This window comes from Mycena indigotica (genome assembly GCF_014461135.1).
Source record: "Mycena indigotica strain 171206Taipei chromosome Unknown Mind.scaff0014, whole genome shotgun sequence".
Taxonomy (NCBI): Eukaryota; Fungi; Basidiomycota; class Agaricomycetes; order Agaricales; family Mycenaceae; genus Mycena; species Mycena indigotica.
In genome coordinates this window covers 152037-175070 of record NW_023503013.1, presented here as the reverse complement: position 1 = coordinate 175070, position 23034 = coordinate 152037, and the positions used below count along the sequence as shown (strand labels likewise).

The window sequence follows — 23034 nt, the reverse complement described above, 5'->3', positions numbered from 1 at the left end:
ATTCAATGTATCCTCTCCAGACGCTTTTTTGTTTGTTTTGCTATTTTATTTGCTTTTCTCCTCCACGGACGCTTGAAGCGGATTACATTATATTCCTGTTTAACCGTGCGAGTGTCTACTTTAGCCGTTCCATCCTATATTTAACTTAGAACCTTGGTGTACTGTACGTAGCCGAGCTAATGATTCTGCTTGAACGATCACAGTATTTTGCAATTAGATAAGACAAGTGCTGGTAGGTAGCTTTTTGTTGACCAATATCCCAATAGAGAATTTCAGCCTCATCTCCACTCTAACCCCTTCCACGAGGATATCAAAACGAATACGCATAGTTCTGGGCATGACATAGCATGCACGGGACACTTCTGTGCTAAATATCCAGATCCGTAGTTCACGGCACAAGACAGAAGAGAGAGAAGCAGAGCGGGAATCAAACTTCGAACCAAGGCACCATTTGTTATCGCGCAAAGTATCAGTAAGGTCCATTCGAATCTTCGTTGGGCTCCAGCGCATAGCCAAGTCGTACTTGATTGGCAGGCTCGGTGAGAATGATCTAGATTGGGGTTCAACGTTTAGCAAACGCGGGGAGCTGATCAAGACTTGCATAGCATTCAACGCCAGCCATGTGGATGAGTGTCGCAATCCAGAGTGCCATGCCTGCAGAGTTTTGAGCAAGTCATGATAGAGACATATGAGGCATACCGATTACAGCACGGACCGATGATGCGGCATAAAGCGTTCCCTCCCGCGTTGAAGCGTGGACAGTGACCCATACACTTTGGGGATCCACACCCGCTGCAACACATTGCGGAAAGTCTCTTTCTCGCGCCACAGCATCAGTAAGTAAATTTAACACCTCGTCGCACCGCCAGACCTACAGGTTGGTCAGATGGTGGCGGAATATGAACACATATGAGAACACACAGAGAAATAGGTACCGATATCCGTGACTATCACCTTTGCAGCCAGCGAAATGAGGCGAGCCGTGATCACGGCTGCAAAGTAGGCCACCATACCTAGAGATATTGAGCACTCGAAAAGGAAAATTAGGTCAGTAATTGATGTGACTGACGAAGCATCCACTTCCTGTGTCTTCTCGTATCCTTCTTGACGTTGTAAATCCCCAGCACTCCGGAATAGACGACCATGATGCCGAGAATGTACTGTTTATGACAAGGTTCAAACGTGGAGACGATGGGAGAGCTGAAACACACATATGCTGACTGGGCATTGAGCTCACCACCAAACGAGCGACGGCCGACGATAGCGCCACAGATGTTACCTACGATTAAACAGAAGAGTACCCCGTAGCCATTCAAACGATGGAGGAGCACGTTGTGCTAATAGCATTGATGAGGATCAAACGCAAGAAAAAATGACCCCAACTCACTCTGCGAATGGCTGGGAGAAACTGAAGTGCGGCAGTGAGGCCACCAACTGAGGAGGATCGCCAGTCAGTTGGTGAACTTTGTCAAAGATGAAGAATTCACTAACATGTCGTAAGATAGATGTGGATGAGCAGATTGATTTTGTACATCGGCGCCTGAAACCAGAACCATTCACCTGCGAATGAATGAGCGGTGCGACTCAGAGAAGCCGAAATGTACCTGGGACTAACAAACCAGGGAGTTTTGATGGATTCATAGTGACGCTGCGAGCAAGGGAGTATCCGACGAGGGCCCCACCCCAGATGAAGCCTAGAGACAGCGTTGATAACGCGTTCGAAATTGCTGGACCACATACAATTGAAAAGTGAGTACTTTTCGTGAAAGCCCAGTATCCAGCTAATACTTCGATAGACACCAACACCAGGCGGGTTTCGGGAACGCGTTTGCCTTTTAATCGGCAAAGGACTCGTCAGATGTGTGTTGAGCTTGTCCTCTTCAATGGCTCCATACGGACTCGCGGGACTATAGGGCTGGAGTTCCTGCGAGTAGAGTGTGCTCGCGACACGGCTGTTTGAAGACATAATGGTGAGAGGTGAAGACAAGGAAGCGCCTCGCCATAGTAGATTGCCCTGGCCTAGGATGTGGCGCCCTAAGTCAGCAGATCTCCGTGGTCACTGGTTTTCTTGGAGAGCCACCGCAAACTAAACCTATCCAAGTATGATGTCGTTTTCCCACGCCCACTGTTCCCGCCCGAATTTCCGCAAATCTTGTTTGGCCACGGGTCTACGGAGCAAATATGGCGTCAAGGCTTTTACATCTACACCACCACCATGTCCACAAACCCATGGACAATCCCCGCCGACGACCTTGAACTTCCTGAAGATGCACATAAAGGAGGTCGTATCGCACAAGGTGTCTGGAAGGGCAAGGCAGTCGTAGTCAAAGTTCTTTCAAAACAAGCTGAGGCGGAGGTGCGTACTTTCACCTTTCCAAAGATTCCTTTCATAATAAGATAGCTTTTATACGAACGGGCTGAGCTCTGGACAAGTCTTCAGCATGATAACGTGCTTCAGACACTGGGACTGTCGCCTGCCGACGCTGACCCACTCTACACTGTTACGCCGCACCAAACAAACGGCAATGTGATGGCATACTTGAAGCAAAATTCTGCAGTCGATCGCGCGAAGATTGTGCGTGGCACCGTTTCCACGTCTGTTTCGCTTTTGACACTTTCTGGCAAACAGGTCTACGACGTGGTCTTGGGCATGCAATACCTGCATTCAGTATGTCCTTCTTTTGATGACTGCTGCTGCTCATCCAAAAGTAGCGTGGCGTCGTACATGGCAGTTTGAAGCCAGTTAATATTCTTATCGGTCTCGATGGCAGTGCTTGTGTATCGGACTATGGGATGGTCGAGGTTCAGACCAGTGGGAGCTATGGCCACCGATATTTCAGTCCAGAAGCGTGGAAGGGGGTGCGTAAACACCCACCCAGCCTACGATTCTCGACTGACTCTTTTCCAAAGACTGTGTCGCGGTCATCTGATGTGTATGCGTGGGCCATGTCGGCGCTCGAGGTTGGCCGCAAATTCTCCCTCCGTGATGTGGGGTGGCTTACCTAAATTGCTCAGATATACACATCGACACCTCCATGGGGAATCTTGACCGAAAAGCAAATTTTCCGACTTGTAGTTCAACAGGACACACGGCCTGATAGACCAGACGAAGATTTTGGACTCACAGATCACACGTGGAGTGTTATGGAGGAATGCTGGTCTCGTGTCTCTAGACTGCGACCTACTTTCGATATTCTCTCGCAACTCCTTCGTTCTCATGCATCAACCCCGCCGTTAGCAGTGGTTCAGCGGGAGACACGGCCTCAAATTGATGGTATTCTAAGGCTCGCGCAATAAATGACGACTGATCGCATTCAAGTGACCCACTCCGAAACTTTCACCAGTTCGATGCAACCTCCGCACCAAGATCCCGACTTCTTTACGACCGCCGATAGCCTTGCGTCTCTCAACCCACATCGAAATAGTTACGCAGCTTCTATGATGAGCGTACCTCCCTCTTATGAGGCCTCTGCGTCGAGCATCAATCCTCTGCTCACACCTGAATCTGCACCCCCCAGTCTCACAAATTTTATAGGCCCGCCTGCGCCGCCAAGTCCGGGAGCAGCGAAACGGGCTATGATGAATGCTCCATATCGACCACCACCACCACCACAACAGCCTAACTCGCCACCGCCACCTATATCACCACCACCACCTCCTCCTCCTCCAACTGCCATTCCTGAACACCTACAATATCTTCAACCAAGAACCAGTGATAGTTCCAGCGCCTCAACAAGCACTGATGAAGATCGTTTGAGTCCGATGTTTGCCCGTTCTCTATCTGTAAGTTCTTCATCAACACCGCCTGACACTCCGAGCTCCCCGTGGACGGGTGAACGACGGTTAACGCCGTCTTCTTCCGTCCGAACCACCTCTTCTGGTGCTTCTTCACGTTCATATCGTTCTTCCGGATCAGGATCCGGAACATCTCGGCATGTTCCGGAGCGACTTCATTCGATCGGCACGATTGGCGAAGAGCAAGCGGAGCCGGTCGCCTATGTAGAACCGTCCCCTCCTTTGCAAACACCACGGACTAGCAGGATGCCTCCGTCGGTCTACTCACAGGCAACGAGAACTCCCAATTCACGACACACAAGTGCTTTCCCTTTCCAATATAGTCCAGGTAGCATCGCCGACAGAGAATACCACCATGCATACGCCGAATCAGTACGAAGTCAGCCCAGCACAATCGGGGGCACAGGTCTGTCCTAACTTTTGACTTGTCAAACATATTTTTGAAAAATGGTTGTTAGCCCTCAATGCTAGTTTGCTCGCTGGTGCACTGCTTACTGAGGTCAAGGAAGGCCGGAAGAGGGAGGTTATTGATGAGTACTTGGGCAAAATCTACGTCATCGGACTGCGGTCGCAAAAGGACGTCCAACAACTTGTCACCGCAGGTCTTATACCCACTTTAATAACCCTCCTCAAGACGCGCGCTGTCGATGGCATTGGACTGGAGCCTGTCTTGTTTGTACTTGGTTTACTTTCGTGAGTCCCGCTTCGAAGTGTTCTTCATCAGTAATCTGAGGATTTTGTAGGCATGATTCTATTACTGCGAATACGATCTTCCGCACCAGCAGCACAGCAACCTTTATCCAAATACTCGATGCTGCCCAGTCGGATGAGATTGCTGCTCTTGCTGTATGGTGCCTTACACGAATAGCACGGAGTCCAGAAGTCGCCAGTGGGCTACTCAAACAAAACGTTGCCAAAATTTTAGTCAACAAGGGTCTCAAAGGTGGACCGCGAACCTCACGCATCTCTGCCTGGTGCATTGGAGCACTCGTTCGGTCAGACTCGATTGCAGACACACTGGCGGACGGGGGCATGGCAAATTCGCTGTCAGAACATTTGCGACGGGTGCAAGCCTCCGTTGAGACCGGTCCAGACGACTGCAGCAGCATCTTGTACGCTGTCGCACGACTTTCGAGGTCAATCAAAATTGCAAAAACTTTGGCGCGAGGCGGGACAGTTGAAGTGCTGGCCCATATACTACTGACCGGCACGGAAGCTCAGGTCCTACAATTTGCTGCTAGGGCAGTTGGATGCCTGATGCGACCAAATAGTGGGGATATGGCTCGGACCTTGCTCGACGCTGGAATTGCGAGAGGGCTGGCGAGGCTGCCGAGTGTTCTTCCTCCAGACCAACTAGATCCGCTGGGTGCCCTTGCATTTGCTGTTCAACGATTCTCTTGTGCGGAATGGGGTGGAGGGACCAGGAAAGCGCTTGTCGATGCTGGAGTGGTTGATTCTCTGTTAGCAGCGATCCGAACTGCGGCAGACGAAGATTGCCCTCAAGTTCATATCGAACTCGCGTATGCTATTGCTCTGCTGAGTGATGTTGGTGGAACGGCGATTCGAAAAGAGATAGTCAACGCTGGAGGCATCGACATCCTGAAGCACATAGCAGCATCGCCCACAGTGAAGCCAGAGGTGGCGAAAGCGTGTAATCTTGCCGTGACGAGTATCACAGGCAATGTCTGGTCAAGAAATGCTGCCAGTGCGAAAGCTGCCTATGCGCACGAATGGAGTGGAGGATGTCCGGATTTTGTGCCAGACTGTCCAGTACTGGCGCTGGAAGATGTGTAGCAAAGTACCCTTTATTTATTATTATTTGAGCTTGTAACTAGATCTGTTGTAATCTGCTAGCATATGACATCGTGGTCTGATCTCACAACCTGACATCTACGACCATGGCCACCAAATTTCGCTTTTCAACTGGAGTAATGACCGCAGAGGAGGCAAAGGAGTTCGGATGGGAAACACCAATTCCCATTAACGCGTTCTGGGACGACATCCAATATAGCGTTGCTCGCAGTTTTATTGACGCTTTCACTGGTCCTGAGCTGGATGCCCTGCCTCTCGATACAAGTGGCTCTGTTAGTCTTCCACAGAAGCTCGAACTACTTCTTGGGATTCTACGCGCAAGGCTGGAGAAGGAGGAAGCAGAGAGCCAAGCTGCTCACACAAAGTCGCTCTACGAAAGCGATTACGACCGGTGGTATGACCTGCAGTTGGCCATGTATGCCTACGAGGACGCGCTGAATTTGTATCATGAGGCAGAGGAAAGGGTACGGATGATGGTGCAGACGCGTCCGGAAGGGCTGTCAAACGCTGGACCGTCGCACATGCTGGCTGGGACTCTTGTCAGGGCGAAGAAGTATGCTGAGGCTGAGGAGGTCGAGAAACCTGTTTGCGCTTGGATGGACCAGCATCCAAGATTAGGCAAAGACTCCCCTCAAGCTATAAACTCTCGACGTTTTATTATTCAAGCGATCTGGTTCCAGGGAGCTGCAAGAAGGGCAGAGGCCGAAAGGTTGATAGCGGAGTTGCAGGAGATTGTGGAGGGGATGGGTGCGGGGAAGTTTGCCATTTATCAGGAGGAGGAGAGGAAGCTTAATGCGGATCTTCTTGTTGAATTAGTCTGAGCTGCAAACAGTAGTGAGTGATCAGAAATATTGATAAGTACTAGATAAGTAACAAACGCGATCACATGCTCGTTGACTTCTGACTCCGACCGCCGCTATGCCAACGAAAAAAATGGTGGTCCCACCTCTCATCGATTTGTCCTCGAAGGTTGTCCTCAGCGAGGAAAGTTGGGACACCATCGTAGACGGTCGCAAAAGAAAGAAAGCGTCAGCATTTGCTGTCGACGTTGCTTGCGATGCATTCGACAACGGTAGGGAGCGCTGTTTTTTGAAGATCGTGAGTTGCATTTTCTTTTTGTGGCACTGGATGCCTAACCTTTCCCAGTTTCCCTCGGATCCTGCCAACACCCTTCTATTCAACACGGAGTGCAAGGCCAATCATGTGTTGAATACTCATTTCAGCACTCTTTTCGGAAATGAGCAAGAGATCAACAGCCTGCAATCCTTAGAGTCTCATCTACGGCTCAAGTCACAGCCCATTGCGTTTCCACTCTGTTATGGTTATCTTACGGTCCCCGACCCGTTTTACGAAGCTCCCGTTCCAAAACCATCTCGAAGCAAGAAGGCTGCCGCGTCGAAGCCAGCGCCAATACCGATGCTCAATGCTTTGCTCTTCCAACTGCACACCAGCATCCGGCCATGTCAACCGGACGATCTCGACGATGCGGGTACCATGAAATCCAGAATTTTGGAAAGCCTTACTACTATTCATGCCGCAGGTGTTGTACATCGGGACCTCCAAGACCGCATGGCATGGCCGGAGGCACGGCTCCATAATGTGTTTGTCAAATCGGATGGCAATCCTTTGATTCTGGATTTTGACCATTCGATTGTGGTGGGGGGGAATGAGAGGGATATGGTCAAGTTGGAGCAAGAGAAAGTGGAGTTTAGTATCCTACTTGAGACGGCGGTTGAGCAAAAGGGGAAGGAGCGGGGCTGGGGGTTGAGCAAAGAGGTGAGGCGGTTAATCATGTGAACATCAATCATAATATTGCATTTTACTCTTTCCATCCACGACAGAGAAAGTAAGCTTCCTTGGACTCGTCACGGCTGGCAGCAGGCTTGATGTAAGTGACGTTTTGGAACCGTGTCTCGAGATGTTGGTTCCGAAAGTGCTGCATGAGCGGGTGGACAAAGTGCTTTATTCTGATGAAGATTAGGACTCTTGGGAGACCGAAGGAAAATATCACTCACAAAAGGACCCCACCTAGCTCTCGTCCAATGTTAGCAGCTGAACGTAAATGCTGCTCTGCAAAAGCCAAACACAGAATTACAGATGTCCAGACTGGCTTCAATATCTCGCAGGGGATTCCCAGTTGAGTTTGAAGCCATATCACAGAGAATTACATCCACCTGCGAGGACAAAGAGTGTCGAGAAATCATACTCCGGAGCAACTCGTCTGTTTCTGGCGCAAAAATGTCAGCCTGGAGAAATTGCACGCCAGGAATAGGATTCATAGCGAGCAAATCCAGTGCGATAATTGCTCCTCTTCCACGACCCAGTTCCCATGAGTTGACCATCTCCATGTCTTTTTCGGCATCATCCCAGTCAGCGTATGGTGAAGTGGAGGCTGAGGTGTCGCTCCATGTTGCCCCACCCTCGTTCCCGGTCCAGCTAACACCAAAGTCACCCTTATTAAGCCCATATGAGCGTCCGGACTTGACCAAAACTTTTTGTATCGCCTGGTCTGCTCTATGAGCCTTCGGACGGAGAGACCAACCGAGCGATTGGGCCGCGACTTGGCTCCAACCACCCGGGGCAGCGCCAAGGTCCAGCACAATGCGAACATCTTGCGGAGAGAGGAATTTGTGTTTCTCCTCCATTTCGAGCAGCTTGAAGGCTGCCCGTGACCTGTAGGACGCGAATGTGTGTCTCTGGGGCCGTTTATCATGTTTAGAAACTGGGACGTTGCGCTTGCGAACATATGGGTCGCGTGCTTGACGCGCCAGCCAGAGGGTCGACGAAGGCTTTTTGCTACATGCGATAGCTGATGGATGGAAGAGCATGCAGTTGGCCTTGACAGAAAAAGGGAAGGGTGGTTTTCTGATGATGCGATCAAGATCAACAACGTAATCTAATCTTTGGCTTGTGGCTATACACCACCATCTTGAACTTGAATGTCGACTGAAACGAGACCAAATTACTCGAAACTTCTAGAGGGCTACAAAAACGTAGACGCGTTCCTTGCAGATGAAGAATATGAAGAGGACGAAGAAATCGTCTATGTAACTCTGGACCTAGGATCAGGTGTCGATTCAGCATTGATTCCCAGTTCAAAGAACTATCGCCTAATTGTTGCTGTCCTCCGTTCATGTGGAACATATAACTGACAATCCGCAGGGACTGGACACACCTACGCCGTTCTTACAACTATCGGGCTCCATATTTCGAGGCAGACACGATGAGTTGTTGGGAACCGAGTTGTTGTTCACAGAAGACGGTGCGTAAACTCGAATCCTCTCCCCATTTGATTCTTCAATGACCAGTTCTATCTATCAGAGGCAGGCGAATGGAGTAAAAGGACGATGGCGCATGTGGGGAGTACAGAGCGTCGCATAGTGTTCAAAGAAGTGCAGCTCAAGGAGAAGAAAGCAACATCACAACCACGACCCGGGCAGGGAACATTCACAGTCGCCATGTCTCAGGAGCTGCGACCAGACATTGACCTCGACCGTCTCACAGGCAAGACAGGTCCGGTCAAAAAGGGTGGGAAACAGAAAGAGAGAGAGCGACAACATGAAGGGGCCGAGACAGACGGAGAAATGGATGAGGATCCTATGGAGCTTGATTCAGAGTCCGAAACTATCCCAGACCTATATAAGGTTGCAAGCACTGTAAAGACATCATAAATTTTTTGTAAGATTTCGACACTGTGGCTGATGGCTTTTGTTTCCTTCAACTCTTATGTCCCGAGCACGTCCTCGTGCGACCGAATTCATCACCAAGGTTTATGAGCGATCCCAAAAGCCTCCGGCCACAGACAAGGGCGCTCAGGACCATGACCTCCCAAAGCCAATAATCAAACCCGACCAACGAGTCAGAACGACGGCCATGCGTATAGCTAAGGCTGAACGCGACGAGAGAATGGACATTACGCGCGTTCTGACTCCAGTCAAGACGTGCGTTCCTTTTTTTCATCCTGTGTTTCAATATATTTTGAGCTAGCAAAGGTTTATGGGTGGTTTTACGCGACCACAGAACCTCTCAACGGCCCATTGGTTTCCTGGAGGCAGCTACATCATTAAAGGACGGGTCTACGAGAAGCCTTCCCCAGCAGCCTACGAAGCACACACCGTTTTCCTTCTCGAGTCCCGCTACCACATACGATACAAGCCGGGCAGAACAGAAGCACCAGAATATATCTACGGAGTATGCCGCGAAGCTGACTTGCCGGCTGTTTTGCGCAACTACAACTCCAAGCGGACACCACTCAATATTCGGACGATAATGGACAACGCGAGATGGCCTTGGGGACCTCAGAAGAAAAGAAAAAGAGTTTTCGGCGGCTATGTTTCTGAGCCACAGACCCCTGTGCCCGTTGATGAAGACCAGGCAACACAAACGCGAGAGTTATTACAAGACAGCTCCCCAGTCAACATCCTCTCCTCCTTACGCGCTTTTCAACCTTCAGCAGAAGAAGAAATCACAGACAAGCCCGTCACATCTCCTGGTGTAGTTGAAGCGGTGCCGCCAACTGAAGACGAAGAACTTGCTTCAGAAGAAACGGATCTGTCACTGTTTGTGCCACGATCCGAATATCTGCAGACGCTGGAGAAAACGCCATTTTGGCGGCCTGTCATTACTCTCACAGTTTCGACAAGACCTCTAGCGCTCAGTCTACTGAGATTGGCCAACCGACATGCCACCGGCCTCCCATTTTATGCATCTGTCTCAGATGACGATCGCAAATCGTTCACCAGTTTCCCTGCTCGAATGCGCTCGCTCAGACTCCGTCGTATCCAGGATTTGTCTCTTGAGCTTGCGTCTGTGCTCACTGGGGCCCGTGGTGGTATTCCTGGAATCAGATTTGAGCATGAAAGCAACGGACGTGGAATCGCTGGTGAGGGCCTCGCGGATCCTATCCCATGGGATAAGCGGGTGATTCATGTTGGACTGGGGACCAGTCTGCCTTCTTGGGTGCAAAGTGAGTTTCCGAAAGTGTTACTTGGCCGGGCAAAGGTGGAAGTTCCAGGCTGGAAACCTTTCGAGCTCTATCATGTGGATGACTTTGGCAACCGGTCACGCATGCTAGATGGGCAGGCTCTACCTTGGGCTCGACCAGAGCATTCTTTTGCGGACCGGAATCTGGAGGAGTGGTACACCGAGTATTGCATCTTAAGGAGGGTCTTGAAGATCTACCAGTCGGCTGCGGAGGAGTTGAATCGAATGAGGGATGAGGGCAAAATGAGCCAACGAACACGAACGCTCGTTCCAAACCCCAATCAATCTATTGATTCAAGTCAGATGGTTCAGCCAGAGGGTAACGTGGCGTCTAGAGAGCAGGAGGTAAATAATGATGGTGAAAGTGGCGAAGTCGAAGAGGTTTTGCTGGAGGACGATGGGCCGGAGGACCCTTCTTTCAAATCCGCCCGCCCCCTAATGTTCATCCGCGAAGGACCTGATGCTCTCAAGAACTTTTCTCGCCGTGTTTTGGGAATCATTGACGAAACCTCATCTTTGGACGAACTGGACGAGCCTCCTGACTTCGTTGTTCTCAGGGGAGGACCTATTGACGGAGAGAAGCCACTCTCTGTCACTTCCACAACGCCCATTCTTGGCCCACGCGACCCGCTGACGGGCGAGTTACATCGCACCGCAGTACTGCAGGAGATGGGTTACCTCCGATTCGTGCCTTTGAATCTGGCTATCAGAGCAGTGACTCGTCGATACCAATTGTGGGCTGTTAAAAAGAAGGAGGAACTCAGCAGACAGTTACCCACGCGACATGCACAAGTAGACTACCCAGATACACCCAGACGACTTTACTAGAGTCATATAATATCCTTTGTACAATAGCCCAATACTTGAGAGCAATAATTGGCGCGTTGTGACCACGTGCACAGCATTTCATCCTTGCTTCTCGCGCTCATCTTCCTCCTCAAGTAACGCAATGTCTGGCCGTGGAAAAGGTGGAAAGGTAGGCTCCCCTTCTGAGATGCCTCCAATATGCTTATCGCTACCACGTAGGGTCTCGGAAAGGGTGGTGCCAAGCGTCACCGCAAGATTCTTCGCGACAATATCCAAGGTCTGCCCCACTCGCGCAACCGTCCAAGCTAGTTCACGGTCAATTCAGGTATCACGAAGCCCGCTATTCGTCGTCTCGCCCGTCGTGGAGGTGTGAAGCGTATCTCTGGTCTTATATACGAAGAGACGCGTGGTGTCCTCAAGATTTTCCTCGAGAATGTCATCCGTGACTCGGTCACCTACACTGAGCACGCCAAGCGGTGCGTGTCCACGACTCTTACTCGCTAATTCCTCGCTCAATGTGTTGCAGAAAGACCGTTACTGCCCTTGACGTTGTGTACGCTCTTAAACGCTCTGGTCGTACCCTTTATGGATTCGGTGCCTGAGTCAGCATACTCTGTGAGTCATGTTTGTCCGGCTCCGTCGCTCTCCAGGAATGCTGATCGGCTCTCTGCAGTATTTCGACCCATGTAATCCCCCCAGTTTTGTATCAGTTTGGAATATGTATATGTCCATGAAATACTGTGTGAGATATATAATGGGTAACCGTCTACAACCCACGTCTGTATGCAGCTGGGTTTCATGAGGAAAGTCAGGAAACTGCTGGATTGTGCACGTGATTCTCTTTTGTCTTCTTGACCTCAATCCAAGTTCTTCTTCGATTCCAACCCCGTTCGAATTCGAGTATCAGCTCATACTTAGACGGCTGAACTTGAACTTGCCGAATCGTCGTCCACACCTCGAACTTGGAGTCTGGACACACTTGTTTGCTACACTAAATACGTGTGCCGTCCTCTCTGTATTCGCAACCCACTCCCACTGAAGGAACGCAGGACCCGCATGGCTCCTATATCTGCCTATTTAATGAGCTGAATCAGCCCAGCTTTACTGTTTTTTCGAGGCCAGGCTATTGCACAATTTCTCCTCGACGGTCGTAGACGGGATAAGTTCACCGCTAGCTTTGACAGCAATCTTGCCCGGACTTTATGCCACCCTCAGGCAGTACACTCGGTGTTTTGAAGACCCGACCATAGTGTCCAACGTTGGGCGCGAAAGTTATATTCATCCGCGGAACACGGCAACATACTTCAAGTTCCTAGTGACGAAAACGTCGACCATGGGTGATAAATTGTGTAGAAACATAGTCGAAGGCGGTATCGCTTGCTCTGATCGGTGACTGTGTGCACAATCAACCCATCATGACCCGCACAACTTATGGTTTTTTTAGCGATGCGGGCTTGATATGCCTCTGCTCGTGAGGAACGTACTCTAGACGCCATTCGTGACGTCGACGATCCACATGCGACCTTCATTCGCCTTCGCCTAGTACGGGGTGATGTACCCGACTCTTCATATTTGCTCTTTGCTCGTTTTGTCGATTTCCAGAGCCGACTGCGATGGAGTTGTCCACTGCGAGCGGCGAAATTCTGGGCGATCGAGTCAAAAATCCTCTCTCTCTCGAGTCAGAATCTGGTTCCGCTCCGGTTTTATCGCGACTTCATGCATCGCACAACCCGTTCAACTTTGGTCTTCGTTCCCGCGATTCGAGGATGGGGAATCTACGCCGTTGTTCGCACATCGGCGCGCTTTTCGTGCAAAGTATAAAGCATCGTGGATGTCCCGCTCCTTCCCTATCCAAAAAGCCGACGGAGGATGTCGGATTCGACCTCGAACCTCCAACGCGGCGCTGCTTGTTCCAACTGCAGGTATGTGCATTATATGCCTGATGTTTTAATGAGCTATAACAAACTCTTCTTTGTAGGCGACGTAAAAGTGTTGGTGATACATACGCGTTATCCTCTTCCATTTTTTCTTATGCATTCCGGCTTCAGAGATGCGATGGAGTCCACCCCACTTGTGGGCAATGTCGCAATCACCCGCCCCGGTCCGGGGATCCGTGTCTATACGACCAGGAATTCAGTTCAACTGGGCACCCGACTCCTGCAGAAATGCAGCAAACCATTAAACGACTCAAAGCTCGCGTGGAAGAACTAGAAAAGCTCACAGGACGAGAACCCTCGCAGTTAACCCTCCATCAACCCTACAGTTCCCCTCCTAGTCGTGAATATTTTCTCTGTCTAAGTGCCGGACTCCATTGATCTCGTGCAGGTGCCCCTAGGCCTACGCCTCTTGACGACTTTCATGAGCCTTCTGTCGAAGCTCGTGGCCACCTGTCTGTGCCCACCAGTTTAGATGAAGCATCTTGACTAACATGAATTTCGACAGCATTAATCTGTTTCTGGATCAATTTCTTACGAGCGGATTCTTTTTCCTGGATCCAGTCACCTTCTCTGAAGCAGCGCTTCGACGACTCCCCTTTCGGACATGGAGATCGTCCAGCTCCTGCATTATTGGCCATTGTTTATTTATGGGGTGATATCCGCTCCACTCGAAGTAACACCTATTCGTTCCTTCAGGCCTCAATCCGTCATCTAGTGGTCAACGCTCCTTCTTCCAACTTCTCTTCTTCCCCTATTTTAGTTCTTCAGACCATCCAAGCCCAAGTTCTACTCTCACTTTATTATATGTATGCTGCACTTCCCGCTCAAGGAAGACACTATGCATCGGCTGCTGCATCTCTCGCGTTAACTGCCGGTCTGCATAGACTTCACGCCCCGCCGCTTTCACCTCAACCACCATTTGCACTGTCAAGAGCGGCGCCAATTTTGCCTCCACCTGCTGACTTGATCGATGCCGCAGTCCGCAATGCAGCGTTTTGGGCCGTGGTCATTGTTAACAACTGCTGGATAGCGACTCAGGGAAGCCCATCCGCGATTTCATATAGTATTCCAATCGAAACACCGTGGCCTGGAGGAACAAGAGTGCGTGTACTTGAAAAACCTCTGCATTAGGTCTCATCGAATGGACCACAGGCCGGCTCGACGATTTCGAAATTCCTAAATGGCCATGATTCAGATGGGTTCACGTCGATAGCGCTACTTGCCAAGGCATCGACTCTAGTAGAACGGATTGTTTCTGCGGGTGCTCGCATATCAGGTGAGCGATGGCTCAATATTTTGGGTGATTGGGACTGATAAGCTCCAGGCATTGATCCCACGGCATTTAACACACTTGGCCAGCGCTTGAACGAGTTTTATATGCTTCTCCCACCGTTGGCATATCCTGTCGAGCCGGATCGCGCTCTCCTTCTCGCTCATGGCCTCACACTATTTGCAATCATCCAACTCCATGCACCCCCTCGTGGGGCTCGCGTGAGGGTTCGAGCTGCGGCCGACACAATTTCTAAAATTCTCCAAGACGTTGCCTCTTCTGGTATGGCGCCAGATCCCAATCCAGTTCTTCCTGCAAGTATTCTTTGATAATCTATCTTATCTTATCTTATCACGATCAAATAGCCACTTGCAGCAACAGCAGCAGCGGTATATGTGCACGACATCAACGCGTCGCATGTAGCTAGCCAAGAACACAGAGAGGCCCGGGACTCGTTAAGCCGGCTCATTCGAAGCATGAGACAGTTGTGCAGTGATAGTCCAGTAATGCGTCAGTTGCTCCTCTTCGTCACCAATGCTCATTGACACCTAACTGCAGAACTTTGTTTGGAAACTATTTCTGCTACTACATAGTTGATCTTGTGTCACTGAGAAAGACAGGTACCGTTAGGCCAACATTGAGAAATAGACAGTAATACCGAGAGAGAGAGAGAACTCAAGAGTCACGATAACGCAAATCATGCCTAGATAATGCAGATAGCCATCATAATCACGTTTTTTGCCGAATCATATGTTACAACTATGTTGCGAAGAAACTACCATGCGCCTGCATCATCTACCATGCTTCGAGACGCGGATGCTACTTAGTACAAAGACAACGGACGCGAGTCAAGCCCTACTCTTCCCTTTTCTCCAGCCCACTCTTCTCGGCCTGCTATGCGGCCTAATCCTTTCCTTCGGACTCTCACTCTTCTCGTCCCATACGTTGCTGCCTCGTTAACGCCTTGTCCCGACACATCAAGCGCGGAGTACGACTACATCGGTGAGTGGGCTTCACCCCTACAATCTTGCGATTGACTCAACCAACTGTAGTTGTCGGGGCTGGCGCAGGTGGCGGACCGCTGGCGTCACGTCTCGCAATAAATGGCTTCAAAGGTGAGTTTTTTCCTTCCAAGCACTGTGTTCCGTTACTCACAAGAAGTTCTCAAGTTCTGTTAATGGACGCTGGCCACTACGTTTTCAATGACAACACCACGGTTCCTCTGTACCTTGCTCGCGCCAACGAAGATCCTCAGATCGCGCTAGACTATGAGGTTGCTCATTATCCGGCATCGGGACCCGCCAATGTAACGATGTGGTACCCGCGCGGCTCCGCACTGGGCGGTTCGACCGTCATGAATGCTCTCATTCACCTCCGACCCCACAATTATGACCTTGGTGGGTGCAACGCCTTGATATTCACCGTATACTCGCTGATGTAGTGCTCAGACACCATGGCCACCAAGCTCAAAGACAAATCCTGGTCCGCGTCATCCATGCGCAAATACTTGATTGATAAAATCGAAAACAACCTCTATGTTCCCAAACTTATTGGGCAGTTCCTCGATTGTAAGTTTCTGTGCGCCTGTTCTTGGATAACAAGTGTCACCAATCGTTTAGACGGGTATGGTGGCTGGTTAAATACGGATTTCCCTCCTCTTAACCTTCTCCTCTCCTTGGGAAATCTCGACGGGCAACTTCTCGAAATCCTCACTTCCGTTATCAGCGCGATGTCCCCCGTTGCAGGAACCGATTACAATGGTGACATCAACAACGACGGTGTCGAGGGCGGCGCAGCAGTCATTTTAACCAAGGACCCAGCTCACAATCGTTCTTCAGTCCGGGACCATATCGTCGCTACCCAACAGGCGTACCCTCAGAAACTCAAGCTTCAGACTGACACATATGCGACCAAGATCCTGACCTGCTCTTCCGGCTCCGACATCGTTGCCTATGGTGTTGTTGCTGCCACTGGTCCTGCCCTCATACCCGTCCATCGCATGTTCGCTGGGAAGCCTTCTGGTGGACTGAAAACAACCACCTTTACTGCGAAGCGCGAAGTCATCGTCTCGGCGGGTACTTTCCAGACGCCGCAGTTGCTCATGGTATCTTGTTTCTTTCCTCAACACGGGCGATCTTGATCATGAAATTTTAGCTGTCTGGTATTGGTCCTGCTGCTCATCTACAGCAACACAATATCGCTGTCGTCAAGGACCTGCCAGGCGTCGGAGCCAACTTACAAGATCGCATTGAGATGACTGTAGTTTGGGAAATGAAGAAAAACCACACGCTCTTCAATGGTTGCACCTTCAAAGACAGTGTGTCGCAGGACCCGTGTTTAGACCAGTGGTCCAAGACACACGACAACATTTATTCCGCTGGTGCGCTATAACAAGGATTTTTTGGGCAGTTAAATTCAACGCCATACAAGGTCCTGCAGTTTGGGCACATGCTTACCGCTCGAACCAATCTCTGCCTTATCTGTAAGTGATTCTTCATCCTAATCATTGCGGTTCGTCTGACCTTGATCAACAGCGACATTTGGTGTAACTACGCATCTACTTCCAAAGTCGTCTTTAATTAACCCTTGGCTCTCAGCAATGTGGGGACCTGGCGCATTTAAAGGCTACTACAAAGGCTATCCGATCACGCTGGCGAAAGAGGCCGTCAACCACTTCAACAACATCATTCTCAAAGCTCACACTTCGTCGAAAGGTTGAATGGCTTCTCCTACTGAATTGTCTCTTAACTCAACTTTGGACAGGGTGGGTCCGTCTCACTGGCTCTGATCCTCAGGATGTCTTGGAGATTAACAAGAACCAATTCCAAGCACCAGAAGACCTTGTTGATCTGGAAGCGACCAAGGATGCCGTCAAACGAACGCGCGCATTGTGGGCTGACAGGTCCGGGATGAATGGAAACTCCATTTCCGAAACGTGGCCAGGACCGGATGTCAAGACGGACGCCCAAATACGGGACTTTATTATCAAGAATGCCTGGGGACATCATGTTTGCTGTACTGCAGCAATCGGACCTGACGGGGGTACACATGGTTGAACTCTTTTCGAAGCTTGTTTTTCACCTCCATTCAGATGCCAACGCCGTTCTAGACGCAAACTTCAAGGTTCGTGGGATCAAGAACTTGCGGGTGGTTGACGCGAGTGCCTTCCCATGGATTCCTGGCATGTTCATGACCACAGCTATTTACCAAGTGGGTTTCATCAACCCGAACTTTAAAGAGATGATGGGCACTGATAATCGCCCCAGATTAGCGAGAAAGCTGCAGATGCGGTAATGGCTGACGCCGCTCGGTGAAATAGATAAGAGTTTGAGCCACTGTGTTGTAGTGATACAGCAACTTGTATTCCATGAGCTAGACCGACGCTAGTTGGGTGACTACATGATCTGCGTTGATTCAAGTTTGATGCGGTCACGGCCACTTGCTCTTCTCTTTAACATGTGCATGGTGTTGTTGGTAGGTCGCCATGCCTTCCGCGATTCGGAAGCGCATGGCTGTTATCTCGGCTGCTGCAAGACTACACCAATAGGCTCGATATGGCGCTATAAGATCGTCACTGGAAAAAACTCTTCTCTCTTTATATACCTCTTCTGTCGCCGCGCTTCTCTGCTCGACTCTGAGTGTCTGGGCACGCATTCGGAATGGCCTACATCATCCTCGCGACCTGGTGGACCGTAAGTAGACCAGCTTGGCTTCGCAGTCACCGATTCAATTAAACGGCCACAGCTCCCTTTGTATGTTGCACTCCTCTATCTCGGTGTGACTCGCCAGCGACTTGAAACGAACAATCTATACGACACGTATCTCCCGAAGGAATGGACGGATATGAACACAACCTGCGATGGAGTCAACGTTGGTTAGTCCTTGGGCGGTTTTCTATGGGTCGCCATTTTGACTGGCCTTTAGCCGCTCGAACGCTCAGCGGAGTCTGTAACAGCCTCGAGGTCCCAGCGATGGGCTCTGTTGGCACGCGCTTCTCTCGATTCGTCCCGATAAACAAGACTTTTGGCGAAACAACCACACTCTTTACGCCGAATCCTCGAACTATCAGTCAGCATTTGTTCAAACGACAATCCTTTACCCCTGCTACGTCCATAAATCTGCTTGCAGCTGCATGGATTCAGTTCCAAACTCACGACTGTACGTTATGTCCTATACTCCCAGCGATATTGATTGTGACTATAAAAGGGTTCAGTCATGGAGCTGAGAACGATCCTAACAATCTTCTTGTCTTCCAACTCCCCAGAGACGATCCTTTGCGTACCCAAGGACAAACAAACATGACGCTACGTCGAACAATACGCCAGGTCCACCAAGACGGCCGCCCAGACACCTACAACAACCATGTTAGCAGTTGGTGGGACCTTTCAATGGTTTACGGAGAAGACGAGGAGACTCATGCCAAACTCCGGTCCTTCACCAACGGGAAGATGAAGGTCGAAGATGATAACTTAATTCCTGTTGACCCTGTCAGTGGCCTCGATCTCACTGGTTTCAACGACAATTGGTGGGCAGGCTTGTCCCTTCTTACTAATATCTGGGTTCGTGAACACAATTTGGTGAGCGCTTTCTGGTTGAATCGGTATTTGCCTGTCATTCAATATCAATATAATTAGGTCTGTGACATGCTCAAGAACAAGTTGGTCTACTGTTTCGTGTTAGTTTTTCACATCCTTATCTGCTCAAACAGTAATCCGAACTGGAGCGATCAAGAAATCTTTGACCACGCTCGCCTGATAACAACAGCTTTGAATGCCAAGATCCACACGGTTGAATGGACTCCAGCGCTACTCGCCAATGATATTCTGAAGAACGCGATGAACGCGAATTGGTTCGGGCTTGCCCCGGAATGGCTTAAGGCGATACCAGACCCTAACCTTTCTCAACAAATTTCCGAAGCTTGGTATGGGATCATCGGTGGAAAGCCGAATTTTGCGGGCGTCAACTTTGCCCACAGTGAAGAATTTGTCAGCGTGTACCGATTCCACTCTCTTCTTCGCGATAACATCACCATCCGACGCCATACTGATGGGTCTTCGACCGGAAACACCTACAATATCTCTCAATATGCATTCCGTAATGCGCAGAATGTTATTCGCGGCAACGACTTTGCAGATGTGGCTTATACTTTCGGCGTTGACAACCCAGGAGCCCTCATATTAAACAACTATCCAGCAGAGATGATGAGTCTTAATAAGCCTGGCGCACCTTACACTCTTGACATGGGCGCCGTCGATGTCCTGCGTGATCGTGAACGTGGAGTCCCTCGCTACAACGAATTTCGTCGGCTTTTCTCCCTGATCCCAGCCAAGACAATGGACGATATTTCGGACGACAAGGCCGCAGTTGCAGCTCTCCGTTCCGTATACGGTGAAAACGTGGAAAGTGTTGATCTCCTGGCTGGTTCATTGGCAGAAAGTCCTCGTGCCACTGGCTTCGCGTTCAGCAACACCCAGTTCCAGGCTTTCATTCTTGCTGCATCCCGCCGACTATTGACAGATCGTTTCTTTACGACGGACTATACTGCTGCAGTGGCAAGTAGACCAGTCGTCGATTGCTTCTATGACTGACAGAATTTGCAGTATACCCAACAAGGTCTTGATTATATCGGCAAGTCGGACTTCCGCGCGGTTATTGGGCGGACGATTCCAGCTTTAAACCAGACTGTTCACTCTGTGGATAACGCTTTCAAGCCTTGGGTTGTTTGAGATTAGACGGTTCCTGTTGCCTGTAGCAAACCTGTACTTATCACCACCATTTCATTTTGAAGATTGACCTTGATTGACAACCAGTCGAGTCATGACGTAAATGTTTGTCACACCGTGACACTTGTTGACGCTTCCCTCGATTTGAAACCACGAACCCCACCTCGTCTTCCTTTTGAAACGTCCAAGGCTTAACCGGCGTCAGCATTTTACAAGATGCCTTCTCTCGCCCCGTTCGCGGGCCCCCAGCCTATTGTTGCTCTCCCCGCACTCTATCTCTATCCTCTCAACGACTCCTTCGTTCCCAAGCACATTTCCCTAATTCCTTCCGGTCAGAGGATCAAAATTGGACGGCAAACAAACGCAAAATCGCAACCAGGAGAGCGAAACGGCTACTTTGACTCGAAAGTGAGTCTCCTTTTGTTCTGCTTGGCGGGCGGCGTTGGTTATAGGGTGCTCAATTATGACGCGGTTCAAAGGTCCTCAGTCGACAACACGCAGAAGTTTGGGAGGAAAACGAGAAGGTCTGCCTCGTGTAGTCGTGTTTGTTGATAGAGTGCTGACCGTTTTCTTTAGATTTACATCAAAGACGTCAAGAGCTCCAACGGGACGTTCATCAACGGTGAACGACTCAGTCAGGAAGGCGCTGAGTCTGAGCCATTTGAGCTTCACAGCGACGACATCGTTGTAAGCATGCATCGCAGTCGTCCTTCACACAGCCTCTCAATTTTATATCCAGGAATTTGGTATCGACATTGTTGGTGAAGATAACAAAACTATCATCCACCACAAAGTCGCAGCCCGCGTTGCATGCATACTCACCGATCAACAAGCGGCCATTGCTGGACGGGCAGAGCAACAACAGCACCAACAACAACAGAACCAGGGTTACTCACAATCACCAATATTAGGGCAGAATGGACCGGGCTCCGGCTTCAATTTTGCTCCAGGGACGCAACAGGGCCGCAGACCACCAATGCAGCCACAACAACACCAGCCCCTTGGAGGCATGGGGGGTAGCATGCGACCTCCTGGCAAAGGCATCTCCTTCGACGTTATCCTCAGTCGGCTCCAAGGCGAACTCAACAAGAGTCGCGAGACTGGCCAGGATCTTCAAACGCTCACTAGTGCGATGAACGACATCCAAGATACACTGGGAGGTTCCTTGGTAAGAGAGATAGACGAACTAGACAGCGGAACTGATAGGTTTACAGCCATTGAATTTGCCACCATATCCTCACGCTCTGCCCCCAGTCCGCCCTCCGTCAGCATATTCCGCTGTTGCCCCTGCCCCATCGGATGATTCAGCTAGTCTGGCTGACTTGCAGTCGCAGCTATTGACCACCCAGTCCTCCCTCACGTCGCATGTCGACAAAATCCGTGCCTTGGAGGGCGTGTTTGCGGACCAAGAGGCATTGAAGGAAGAGGTCCGGAATTTGCGGGAACTTGTTGGGGTTTTGAAGCAGACCCCAGTTGATGATGAAGAGACAGAATTGTTGGATGACGACGATGATACTCGCAGTGTGGCAACTGTGATTCCCCATACACTCGAACGCGTTGAAGAGGAAGATGAAGACGATCTCGAAGAATACGACAATAAGCAAGCAATGAATCACGATGACGATCGCATTGAGCACGGTCGCCCACGCACCCCTGAACCTACCAATATGGGAATGCCTCGTCGTTCTTCTCTCAAATCCCCCGAAAATCCAACTCCTTCTGTGGATGAGCTGACAGCTCGCCTCAGTCAGCTATCGTCGCAATTGGAATCTGCTTTGGCAATGTCCTCGACTTTGCAGGCTCAACATGTTGCTGCGCAAAACACTATCGTTTCTCTCGAAGACAAGGTTAAACGACTCGAGGGTCTTGTCACTTCGATTGTCAGTGCCGAAAACAAGAATTCTTCTGAATCGATAACGACTGCGCTTTCTACGTTCAAAAGCTCACTTCAGGGTCAATGGACGGTGATTCAAGAGGAGTGGGCAGCAGAGCGGGAAAGACTGAAGCGCACTCGTGACGAATGGGAACGTGAAATGCGTGGTGCGGTGGACGAAAGAGTTGCGGCAAAACTTGCGCATAATCCCTTCCCACCACCGTCAAGCGGTGTTTATTTCAATGGTGGTCTTGTAACGCCGCCGAGTCCTCGTAGTCTATCTGCCGACTCTGGATCGAGTGGAAGTGTTGGAAGTGGTCGGCGGCGGAGAAGACGGAGTCCGAGCCGAGGTCGCACAAATTCTTTGCGGCGCAACTCCACTGGAAGCAGCAATCAGGACTTGACTGACCCGCCAGACAGTCCATTGTCTGATGATGCGATCACGGAGTTGGCTTTGAATGGCAAGCAGCGGGAAACTGCGGCTCCAATGAAAAGAGCAGGGCTTGTGTTGGAGACGGAGGAGGTACGCGTCTTCTCGCCGTTGCTTGTGTGTGTCGTCGGCGCGTTGTTGATTGCGGATTGCTGTAGGATTCTCCTGGGCAGCGTTCGATGACTATTGGAACTGGTGGTAAGAAACCAAGTAGAAATGTGGACACGATGCACATCCAGACAGCAATAGGCGTGTTGGTGCTCAGTGTAGCTGCAGCAGCCGTGATTTGGCGGGTGAAGCCGGAGTAGTTTCCCCATGCATTATGACCTTGTTATGATTCGACTGCAGCGTTAGGTTTTAGGAAGCATCCATAATAAAAGTACATTATTTGCCAACGACGAGGG

General features: G+C 50.3%; 10 protein-coding genes across 10 annotated transcripts; 9 read left to right on the top strand and 1 right to left on the bottom strand.

Moving 5' to 3' along the window:
• Positions 1-469: 469 nt before the first annotated feature.
• On the bottom strand, positions 470-1966 carry MIND_01294600 (uncharacterized protein; the record flags this gene model as incomplete). The annotated part of the gene is made up of 10 exons (XM_037369407.1): positions 470-550; positions 602-654; positions 700-871; positions 922-1013; positions 1070-1160; positions 1212-1337; positions 1388-1434; positions 1492-1560; positions 1605-1694; positions 1741-1966. 10 exons carry the CDS (start codon positions 1964-1966, stop codon positions 470-472), a joined length of 1047 nt encoding a protein of 348 aa, XP_037213905.1.
• A 249-nt stretch (positions 1967-2215) lies between these two features.
• Positions 2216-5589, top strand: MIND_01294500 (Protein kinase domain-containing protein; the record flags this gene model as incomplete). Its single annotated transcript, XM_037369406.1, has 8 exons — positions 2216-2356; positions 2402-2668; positions 2713-2859; positions 2911-2961; positions 3016-3274; positions 3320-4201; positions 4254-4488; positions 4539-5589. 8 exons carry the CDS (start codon positions 2216-2218, stop codon positions 5587-5589), a joined length of 3033 nt encoding a protein of 1010 aa, XP_037213904.1.
• A 104-nt stretch (positions 5590-5693) lies between these two features.
• On the top strand, positions 5694-6428 carry MIND_01294400 (uncharacterized protein; the record flags this gene model as incomplete). The annotated part of the gene is made up of 1 exon (XM_037369405.1): positions 5694-6428. The coding sequence occupies one exon, from the start codon at positions 5694-5696 to the stop codon at positions 6426-6428; it is 735 nt and encodes a 244-aa protein (XP_037213903.1).
• Positions 6429-8546: 2118 nt separating this feature from the next.
• MIND_01294100 (TFIIIC-sub6 domain-containing protein) lies at positions 8547-9278 on the top strand (the record flags this gene model as incomplete). The annotated part of the gene is made up of 3 exons (XM_037369404.1): positions 8547-8723; positions 8770-8869; positions 8929-9278. 3 exons carry the CDS (start codon positions 8547-8549, stop codon positions 9276-9278), a joined length of 627 nt encoding a protein of 208 aa, XP_037213902.1.
• A 55-nt stretch (positions 9279-9333) lies between these two features.
• Positions 9334-11418, top strand: MIND_01294000 (Histone H4; the record flags this gene model as incomplete). The annotated part of the gene is made up of 2 exons (XM_037369403.1): positions 9334-9548; positions 9600-11418. The coding sequence occupies 2 exons, from the start codon at positions 9334-9336 to the stop codon at positions 11416-11418; spliced, it is 2034 nt and encodes a 677-aa protein (XP_037213901.1).
• A 49-nt stretch (positions 11419-11467) lies between these two features.
• MIND_01293900 (Histone H4) lies at positions 11468-11999 on the top strand (the record flags this gene model as incomplete). The annotated part of the gene is made up of 4 exons (XM_037369402.1): positions 11468-11566; positions 11617-11674; positions 11723-11873; positions 11924-11999. Exons 1-4 carry the CDS (start codon positions 11540-11542, stop codon positions 11997-11999), a joined length of 312 nt encoding a protein of 103 aa, XP_037213900.1. The 5' UTR covers positions 11468-11539.
• Positions 12000-13755: 1756 nt separating this feature from the next.
• Positions 13756-15197, top strand: MIND_01293800 (Histone H4; the record flags this gene model as incomplete). The annotated part of the gene is made up of 6 exons (XM_037369401.1): positions 13756-13786; positions 13840-14435; positions 14487-14610; positions 14659-14922; positions 14980-15114; positions 15163-15197. The coding sequence occupies 6 exons, from the start codon at positions 13756-13758 to the stop codon at positions 15195-15197; spliced, it is 1185 nt and encodes a 394-aa protein (XP_037213899.1).
• A 303-nt stretch (positions 15198-15500) lies between these two features.
• Positions 15501-17918, top strand: MIND_01293700 (Choline dehydrogenase; the record flags this gene model as incomplete). Its single annotated transcript, XM_037369400.1, has 12 exons — positions 15501-15606; positions 15657-15719; positions 15774-16001; positions 16053-16172; positions 16224-16708; positions 16759-16984; positions 17035-17086; positions 17139-17149; positions 17202-17318; positions 17368-17646; positions 17696-17814; positions 17871-17918. The coding sequence occupies 12 exons, from the start codon at positions 15501-15503 to the stop codon at positions 17916-17918; spliced, it is 1854 nt and encodes a 617-aa protein (XP_037213898.1).
• A 345-nt stretch (positions 17919-18263) lies between these two features.
• Positions 18264-20330, top strand: MIND_01293600 (uncharacterized protein; the record flags this gene model as incomplete). Its single annotated transcript, XM_037369399.1, has 7 exons — positions 18264-18296; positions 18349-18478; positions 18529-18762; positions 18811-19181; positions 19239-19261; positions 19313-20168; positions 20205-20330. The coding sequence occupies 7 exons, from the start codon at positions 18264-18266 to the stop codon at positions 20328-20330; spliced, it is 1773 nt and encodes a 590-aa protein (XP_037213897.1).
• A 213-nt stretch (positions 20331-20543) lies between these two features.
• MIND_01293500 (Glycosyltransferase family 69 protein) lies at positions 20544-22938 on the top strand (the record flags this gene model as incomplete). The annotated part of the gene is made up of 6 exons (XM_037369398.1): positions 20544-20735; positions 20807-20851; positions 20904-21014; positions 21067-21495; positions 21542-22747; positions 22789-22938. 6 exons carry the CDS (start codon positions 20544-20546, stop codon positions 22936-22938), a joined length of 2133 nt encoding a protein of 710 aa, XP_037213896.1.
• Between the last annotated feature and the right edge of the window lie 96 nt (positions 22939-23034).